The following is a 10,044-nucleotide window of genomic DNA, read 5'->3' on the forward strand; positions in this document are numbered from 1 at the left end:
CAGTCCTGGGCCATGTGTTCTTGGGTTTCAGGGTTTGGGACTTTTTAGTGATACTGCCCTTCCTCTAGAAAATTTGTAATAGTCTAGGCCCAGGATGATTTAATTTCTCCTCCAGGCACAGAGATGGTGTTTTTAAAAATTTTAATTTTTTTTCGCCTCATCTGCAACAGGTCGTGTTCTGAGCCGTTGGGATGCTAAGATTTAATGCTCTCTCCCAATGGTTTAAGACTTTTGACACTTACAGAAAAAAATCCAAGAAGAACATTCTGATTTTTCCACAGAGGAAGACACTTCCTTCCTAAAACTCGGTACCATTAGAGCAGCTCCCTTTCTCCTGGTCTTTTTTGCTAGGAACTGGTCAAGGATCATAAGAAAATGTGTAAATCCAAAGAATTCTATACTTGCTGTCCCACACTAGGCTTTGGCAATTTGTTAGTTGAATTCTCAATTATGCAGTTCTTACTTCTTTCTGTGCTCAGATGGAACAGTTCCCCTAGCCCATCTCCTTGGTGACACCTGGTTTTCCTCAGATTTCAAGCTAGTTGGTTTCCTTGTAACCTCAGCTCTCTGATGAATTTTTTTTAAAGTAATGATTCTACAAATTACCCAGCCTTTTCTTGTTACATTTGGAGTGACATTATTTCCAGCTTTCTTCATCCTAGGCAGAATCTGGAATTCCTTTGCTTACTATCAATAAACATGCCTAAAAAGCCTAGAACTTCAACTTGTAATCAGTAAATTGGTGATGGTTCAGTATTCACAAGAGGTTCCATATACACAAGTAGGCAAATTATGTACTGTAAAACTCCATTCCTCTGACCTATGCTAAAAAAAAAAAAAATCAAGGGTGGGCATCTCAGAGGCAACCATCTTTTATCCAAGATTATAGTGTTTTCTTGAACAGGTGCTTCCCATACTGGATGCTGGCTGGCCAAAACAATAAAATAATCTTGTTTGGGAAGTCTAAATGCCAAAATGAACAATAAACACAATTATTCAGCCAACAGAAGGGCAAAAGACATACCCAGAGAGAATAAAGTAAGTAGAAACCATGGTAGGAGGTAGAAAGTGACTGAGGTGGATACAGGTATGAATAGCAGAAGGAAAGAAGATGGTGATATGATCACAATGACACCACAGTGAAGTACAGAACAAGGGACATTTGGTTCTCAAGAGATAAGTAGATTACATGTTCATCAAAACTAGGTACTATTTTCTAAACAACATTCCACTTCTCCTTTAGACCTGACTTGCCAGTGCATTTGTTTGTAGAATGACCCAGTTCTTCATGAGATCTGATTGTTTCCACTGTTCCTGTGATCTTCACATATGTTCACGTTAAACATCCACCTCAAGATAATTCCAAAGGTTTTCTCTGTTCCCTGCAAACTCTAAAAATCCACACTACATAATTTTACCCAAAAGCAAAACAAATCAGTATTAAGATTACAAACTAAAGTAACTAGTTTTGCTAAGTGAATTAAGTAAATGAAAATGAAGTATGATAACTAAAAAAGTACACTTAAAATCAAGTGCACTTTTGTATGATCCTATAGAAAAAAAAGCATCAACATAAGAAAATGCAGAAAAACAAAAATATTTGAAGCAGACAAAACGGGGAAAGTGAAACATTATCCATTTACCTGGCACGGGCAAATTACCTGTAAGAGTCAAGAGTAAGATGCTCTAAGTTGCAATGGATAGTCAGGAACAGGTACCACAAAGCCGAAGGTCACAATTTGGTATCCAAGAGCAAAATGAGACAGCAAATAAGAAAGAAGGAAAGGATGGCTGCTTTGGGCAAATGCTGACAAAAGAAGTAGCCCCCAATAGCTTATTAGCAGTGGAAGGAAGGAACAAAAACAAACCACGCATAACCAGAAAATACGTTTTTAAAATGGAGAAGGCTGAGGTTACTTAGTGTAGTGTTAAAGAGCTCTACTCATTTCAGATGTCTCTAAGGGTATTATCATAGACATATACATTAATGATTACCCTGATGACATTCAACCATCAATAAAATGTTACTTTCTGTTCAGAATGTTCTATATAAGATGTGCAAATAGTAAATTTTAGCAAGATTTCATTTAAAAAAGGCTTGAAACATAGTCTTAGCACTTAAATGAGAAGAACTCATTTACACTAGACAATTTACTAATTTGGAAAACTCATTCTTTGCTAATGCCAAATTTATTGCCTTAAAAAAAATCCTAAACCCATAAACTGGCCAATAAAATACAATTCCACATTCCTTCTATTTTCATGTTTATTAAAGAAAAGATTGTATTTATCTTTAAAGTACTAGTGAAAACTACAATTAGAGTAAAATATTCTCTGGAGAAAATTTTGAAATGCATTTCAAGTAGTCAATTGATACTTTTTTTTTCTTTGTAGAACACTTAGCAATTAAAGACTTTTGAAGATTAAATGTCAAAGTAAAGACATTTAAAGAACCTCTAATAACTGCTATTACCAAATTAAATTAAAAATGAGTATCAAGAAAAAGATTCTGTCTGTTCAGAAACAGTATTTTTATGAGGCCAGACTGAAAAGTTAATGACCTGAAACTTTAATTCCAAAGCCTATTATTGAATTCCAAATTCAAGCATTCTGTACATAGAATAAATTGCTAAAATTTACACTGTTCTTACTATGCATTAAGTATTGGGTTGATATGCATCTACAACTGTATAAAGAAAAACAGTTCCCTGTGTTTCTCCTTTACTCTCACAATGCTACCACACAGAACATTACTGATACCAGATGTGTGGGTTTTCCACACATCAAGTAGTTTTCTGAGACTAGTAGGATATCCTACACAATCTACTTGCAGGTAGTGTCACATCCCACAGGCTAAGGCCTCACTCCCGCAAGACTCTCCCAAACTCCCACTTCAGCTGCCAGTCACAAATCCCAGGTTCATCTATACCTGTGACTGGCCATACATCAGGGTTTCAACAACCCTCTCCTTGGGTTCTATAGTTTGCCAAGACAGTTAACAAAATGCACATTGACCAGTTTATTATAAAAAATACAATAAAGGATAATAACATCCAGATGAAAGAGATGCATAATGCAAACTATAGAGGAAGGTGCACAAAACCTCCATTCCCTCACCAGACATGCCATCTTCCTAGTACTTCCATGTGTTCAGCAACTCAGAAGCTCTATGAAGCCTGTACTTTTGGGACTTTTGTGAAGGTTTCATCACACAGGCATGATCAGTCATGATCCTGTCCTAAAGGTTAGGAGGTGGAGCTGAAAGTTCCAAGCTCCTAATCATGGTGTGGTCTTTCTGGCAAACACCCCCTATCCTGAAGCCATCCAGGAGCCCACCAAGAGTCATCTCATTAGAACAAAAGACACTCCTATAACTTAGAGTCAAATACCAAGGGGTTAGGAGCTATGTGTCAGGAACCTGGATCAAAGATCAAATATTACAACAAAAGATGTTCCTAGTGTTCTTATCACTTAGGAAATTATAAGAGTTTCAGGAACTGTGTGCCAGGACCCAGAGGCAGAACACAATATATACATATTTTCTATTATTTTACAACTACCTTATTTAATCTTCACTACTTAAGAATTAGGAATATGATCCCATTTTATAGAAGAGGAAGCTCAAACTTAAGAGGTGAAGAGATTTAAGTTAGGAAGCTAGTAAATGTCAACTGGGATTTCAGTTCAGATGTGCTTCCAAACCCATGTTCTTAATCACCACTGCAGCATGTTCTCCCAAAGCCCATTTTATTTTATTTTTTAAGTGTATTGATTTATTTTGAGATACAGCATAAGTGGGGGAGGGACAGAGAGAGGAGGAGAACCCCAAGCAGGCTCCGTGCTGCCAGCACAGAGCCCTGTGCAAATCAAAACCACAGGGAATCATCACCTCACACCAGTGAGAATGGCCAGTATGAAAAAGAAGTAAGAAGTGTTGGTGAGGATGTGGAGAAAAGGGAACGCTTGTGCACTCCTTGTTGGAATGTACATTGGTGAAACCATTATGCAAAATGCAAGAATGGAGGTTCCTCAAAAAATTAGAAATAGAAATAACCACATAATCCAGTTATTCCACTTCTGGGTATTTATTCAAAGGAAATAAAAACACAAAATCAAAAAAAGCACTAACCCCCATGCTTATGGTAGCATTGTTTATGATAGTCAAGAGCCAACATAGGAGAACAATATGTGTACATTGATGGATCAATGGATTTTAAAAATATGTATATACATACAATGGGATACTTTTTATCCATGAAAAAGAAGGAAATCTTGCCATTTGTGACAACATAGATGCATTTTGATGGCATTATGCTAAGTGAAATAAGTCAAATATATGATCTCACTTATATATGGAATCTCTAAAAACAAAACAAATGAACAAACAACAATAAATTCCTAAATACAAAGAACTGATGATTGACAGAGGGAATGGGGGTTAGAAGATAGACAAAATAAGTGAAGGGGATTAAGAAGTACACACAGGGATCAAAAGTACAGCATAGGGAATAATATAGTCAATCAAATTATAACAACTTTGGTGACTTTTGTAACTAATCATGGTGAGCATTTTGTAATGTATATGATTGTTGGGTCACTATGTCATATACCTAAAATTAATATTGTATTATATGTCAACTATGCTTCAATTAAAAATAAATAATAATAATTACTATAAAATGGGCTTTTGCAGGGGTGGGGGCGCCTAGCTGGCTCAGTTGGTTAAGCATCCGATTCTTGATTGGTTTCGCCTCAGGTCATGATCTCACGGTTCATGGGTCCAAGCCCCATGTTGGGCTCCATGCTGACAGTGTTGAGCCTTCTTGGGGTTCTCTCTCTCTCTCCCCCCACCGACCCTCACCCCTCTCCCCCATTCACTCACAAAATAAACAAAAGAAAAATATTTTAATGGGATTTGGGATGCCTGGGTGGCTCCTTTGGTTGAGGGTCCAGCTCTTGATTGCAGCTCAGGTCACAATCTCATAGTTTGGTGGGTTCAAGCCCCACATCAGACTCTGCACTGACAGTGCAGAGCCTGCTTGGGATTCTCTGTCTCCCTCTCTCTCTGCCCCTCCCTCCCACTCGTGCTCACTCTTTTTCTCAAAAATAAACAAAATGTAGTACTTTGACTCTAATGGAGATATGTATAAAGTAAGTGAGAGTGGAAGAGAAGAAATATTTAAGTCAGAATACGGGGCCCATTTTTTTTTTCCTAAGAAAAATGTACCAGTTTTAAGTGTTTCAATGTTATATAAACAAAGCTGCAGTAAACATCGTTGTAGGTGTATTTACATAAAAAACATGTATTACAGTTTGTGAACACTGTCTGCCATCCTCTTCCCCTTCTGAGGAAGACAAAAGTTCTATCCCCAAGCACTGCTGGGGCAACAGAAATTGGGTTGCTCTGTCACAGAATTCTCCTGTGACCAGGAGCCTATGCCTGCTCAGCTGTACCAATAAATCCTCTTCCTGGAGAGCCACTTCACAGTTTTCCCTACTGAATACAGGTCAGGTCTCTCATTGGAACCCAACATTTTATTCTCCAGTCTTCCCTGAAACTCATGAAAGCAGTTCAATATTTATCAAGTATTATGCATGTTTTCTACATTTGATGTGATTTTGTTGGTGTGGTATTTAGGCATTTTTAACTGATGATAACATTTCTATACAGAATATCATTTCAACCTATTTTCACTTAAAGAAGTATTCCTATAGGTAGAATTCAAATATGAATCTCAATCCGATGGTTTTGTATTAAAAATGAATTCCTTTAGTCATGAGTATTGCAATAAAAATTACTAGCATAATAAACCTTCTTGACATTGATACTGAAATTAAACAGTACATCAACTTAAATAATTTGTAAACAGATTTGAGTTTGAATCTCAGCTTTGTGGTTTTTCTTTGTAGCCTAGAACAAGTTCTCAAACTCTCCATGTTCTTTTATCTCTTAAGTGCAGATAATAACAAGCGTGATGATTGTTGAAATTAATATTTATAACATGCCTTGTATATATAGCACATGCTCATAAATCTTAGCTATCATTGTACTTAGTAATTGTTACAAGTTCCCATTTGTAAACTTCATATTTGTAATTCTGTGGTTTAAAAAGTATTCTGCCTATAAATGAGTGTTTTATATTGTGTTTTAAACTAGGATACTAAGAGTTAAGAGGCAGTATTCTAGTGGTTAGGAACATAGATGCTGGGTTCAGTCTCAGCCCCACAACTTATTACCAGGCTGACCTTGGGCAAGTGACTTTGCTGAACTTTAAAATGGCTATAACAGTAGCACATTTCTCCCAGGGGCATTTCTGAAGAGGTAATCAAACTGCCTGTATAAACAGTTTAGAAAACTTGCTGACATATAGAGCTGTGTGTCAGTTATTGTCATCATCATCATTATTAATTTGTTGAGTAAATTATTCTTTGTCACTATTTTAGGTGAATCTTGGAAGCAACCAGTACCTTTTCTCTGTCATAGTGGATCCTAAAGAAATGCCCTGCTTCTGTTTACGCCATGATGTTGATGCCCTGCTCTGGCAACCACACTCCAGCAAACAAGATGATATGTGGGAGCACATTGCAACTTTCAATGCTTTAGGTATAAAGCAAGCTCTTTGACAGCATTTTCCATTATGTCAGAAATTAGGGTCATTTTTTTTTTAAGTTTATTTCTTTTTTTTCTTTTTCTTTTTCTTTTCTTTCTTTTTTTTTTTTTTTTTTAATTTGATCTGTCTTAATTACCTTTGGATTGATTTGTGCTATATTTGGTTGCTTTTACTATAGTTGATGAATGTTAGTACTTTTGGAACAGAACCAATCTATTTTTATGCTTGTACAGAAGATCAGCACAGAATAGAAATCAAAGTGGTTATCTCACCACTTGATTCTTCTAATCAGTCATTTGTTTATTCCAAATAAGCTATGCGGTATTAGAATATGAACAGTGGGTTTGACAATACCCTACATGGAACTTGTATTCATGTTTCTTCAGAGTAATCATCAAAAACATCATAGAATTGCTCTAAGGAAATGCATTTTAAAACTAGGGCTTGAAAAATGTTAAGATACATAATTGTAGACTTACGCAATAATTGATTTTATGTCAAACTATATTAGTGTTGTATGGGAGAAGTTTTTTTATATAAATTAGGCACAGTTACTGCTTTATTGAGTGATTATTTTAAACTGGGAACAGGAAGTAAAATTATATATTCTGAATACAACCTTAATTATAGAGGAGATTGGTCAGTTATCCTTTATAGTTAATAATGTAGGCTGCTAAGCTGGTTAATTCAGACTCCAAATGGATTTTTATGACCTGAAATAAAGAGTTTTATTGAAAAATTTGAATATAAAATTTCTGGCCTCTATATAATTCCTCTTTTTTAATTCTGAATCTTCTTTTTTCAGTAAGGAAATCTCTGTCACATAATTGTTATATGCTTAGATTCTCCATTTGTATCCCTAAGTCTGTTATAGAATTCTGCTTAAGTTAAATCAACATTACATTTGATACATAGTCTCGAGACATTATATACATTGTTAATTTTCTCAAGGTTAGCCCAGAGAGCTAATTCTAAAATACTCAGGTATCTACGTCCTCTTCACTGTTTCCTCTTCAAACCCTGTTTAATGATAAAACCAATATTGATCTTCCTGTGCTCTACCTAGAGTTCCTTTGCTCGTTATTTGATGAGATCACTTTACGTTACTATTCTGTTTTTATCCCACATGTTATAACATTCAGTAACCATGTCAGTCTGAAAATCCTAATTTATACTTCAGAACATAAATACCCTTTTAACCTGTAAAGATAATTTTTTTAAAAGACAAGAATAAGATTTTACAAGAGTTTAATTAGTTTTCAAGGGATGTTCTAATTAAGTTTTTAAAATTAGATGCTTAAATTTTCATTCCAACTTGTAGTGATCTCAAGGTTCTACTTCTGGGAGCTGAAGTACAACAAAATCCTGTTACACTGTGGGCACTGGTGTATAAAAATACCACTAACATAATAGAAATAATAAGAGAATGCATTGTCACATTAGCATTTTTAGGCTTGGGGGCTATATTATGAACACACTCCTGAAATAACTTTATAGGGTATCCTATAAATATTTTCCCATTTATTTGATAAAAAAGATTCTGTAATGCCACATCTGTGATTGATGAGCTTAATTATTTGGCATTTAAAGATAGTTTGACATGTTTTTAGTCCTTTTGATTTTTAGATTTTTAGTGTCCTAATTATTCACAGAAATAAGGAACTATATTGTGTTTTTCTTAAATTTTTTTTTTTTTTCAACGTTTATTTATTTTTGGGACAGAGAGAGACAGAGCATGAACGGGGGAGGGGCAGAGAGAGAGGGAGACACAGAATCGGAAACAGGCTCCAGGCTCTGAGCCATCAGCCCAGAGCCTGACGCGGGGCTCGAACTCACGGACCGCGAGATCGTGACCTGGCTGAAGTCGGACGCTTAACCGACTGCGCCACCCAGGCGCCCCTATATTGTGTTTTTCTTAAAGAGATAAAACCCTACCTATTTTCTTCCTTAAGAATTAAAGCTCTATTTTGGCACCAATTGGGAGAAATTGTAAGTAGTCATTAATGGTTCAGAATTCAAACACTGTTGAATATGTATGGTGTATATTTTATCGAGGCATTTTAATTTATAATAAAAACTGGGAAATACTAAATGTGTAATCACATTTTCCTTCTTTTTAATATATGGGTTTTTATTTGTCTCATAACAGGCTATGTCCAAGCATCAAAGAGAGACAAAAAATTTTTTGCTTGTGCTCCAAACTACTCGTATGCAGCCCTGTGTGAGTGCCTCCGTCGAGTGTTCATCTACCGCCAGCCCACTCCCATGTCCACTGTACTTTACAACAGAAAGGAAGGCCGGCAAGTAGGGCAGGTTGCTAAGCAGCAAGTAGCAAGCCTAGAAACCAATGATCCTATTTTAGGCTTTCAAGCAACAAATGAGAGATTATTTGTTCTCACTACCAAAAACCTGTTTTTAATAAAAGTAAATACAGAGAATTGATCACCCCAACATGTTGGCTTTTCTGTACTGAGAAAAGTATTCAGTGGTAGCCAGAAAGCTTAGTAGTTATACTATAACCTGTTAAGTTTTACTATGTTAAATAAATTATCTTATATGAATTTTTTATTTTTTAAAGGAAATTGGAAGTATATTCAAGAGATTATGATTCTATAAAAGCTATGGAATGAAGCTGCAAATTTAGAGAAAATTTACTTCTGTAAAAAATGTAAAGTATTAGTAGAATGATTTTTTTAAAAAAAAGTCTGGAATTTCATCTTTTATATGAAAGATGTACAATTCAGTGTTTAAAAATAAAAATATCACATACTCTTTGTTCATTGATAGTTTCTTCCTTCTGTACCTATAGAACTTTTGGATTACAGTTAAACTGTTGGTTCTTGTAAATACTCATTTAAGTGGACTGAATAGCTGAGGTAGAGGGGGGAAATTAGAACAGAAGTACAGCAGGTCCATTATTGTTAAAGTTTGCTGAAATACTAAGATTTGGGGTTTTTTTCCAAAAATTTTTTCCATTTATTTAATTTTTATTCATTTGCTCTTCCAACAGGCATAGACAAAGAGAGATGATAAAGTTCCATAAAGTGTAGCTCTTATCCATTGTTATACAACAAACCACCTCAAAACTCATTAAAACAAGACTATTTGAAAATCTATGATTCACTGATGTGGCTCTGTTCTGCATGGCTCCAGTAGGCTAGACTTGTCTTATTCCTGTGATAGAGCAGACATTGCAAGAGGGCAAGACTGATACACAAGAGCTTATCAAGCCTGTGTTTCCATCACATTTGCTCTTCTTCCATTGAACAAAGCAAGTCACATGGTCAAGTCTAGAGTCAGTGTGAGAGGGACTGCACAGGAACACAGCAGGAGGTATATAATTCATTGGCGCCATTAATGTGACAGTCTGTCACACAAATTATGATTTATCCTGGTAGTTTTCCTTAAACTTCTACAGTTAAAAAAAAATAAC

The 10,044-nt window shown here is 35.5% G+C and overlaps 1 protein-coding gene across 1 annotated transcript in view; it reads left to right on the forward strand.

Annotated features, from left to right (window-relative positions):
- The window catches only part of NUDCD1 (NudC domain containing 1), a 76,366-nt gene extending 66,639 nt beyond the window's left edge, over nt 1-9,727 (forward strand). Inside the window, exons 9-10 of the mRNA XM_045453888.1 lie at nt 6,445-6,604; nt 8,761-9,727. Of these exons, the coding sequence (XP_045309844.1) occupies nt 6,445-6,604; nt 8,761-9,053 (453 nt within the window). The 3' untranslated portion in view covers nt 9,054-9,727. The remainder of the gene's footprint in view (nt 1-6,444; nt 6,605-8,760) is intronic.
- The last annotated feature ends 317 nt before the right edge of the window (nt 9,728-10,044 follow it).

This window comes from Leopardus geoffroyi, chromosome C3 (genome assembly GCF_018350155.1).
Source record: "Leopardus geoffroyi isolate Oge1 chromosome C3, O.geoffroyi_Oge1_pat1.0, whole genome shotgun sequence".
Taxonomy (NCBI): domain Eukaryota; kingdom Metazoa; phylum Chordata; class Mammalia; order Carnivora; family Felidae; genus Leopardus; species Leopardus geoffroyi.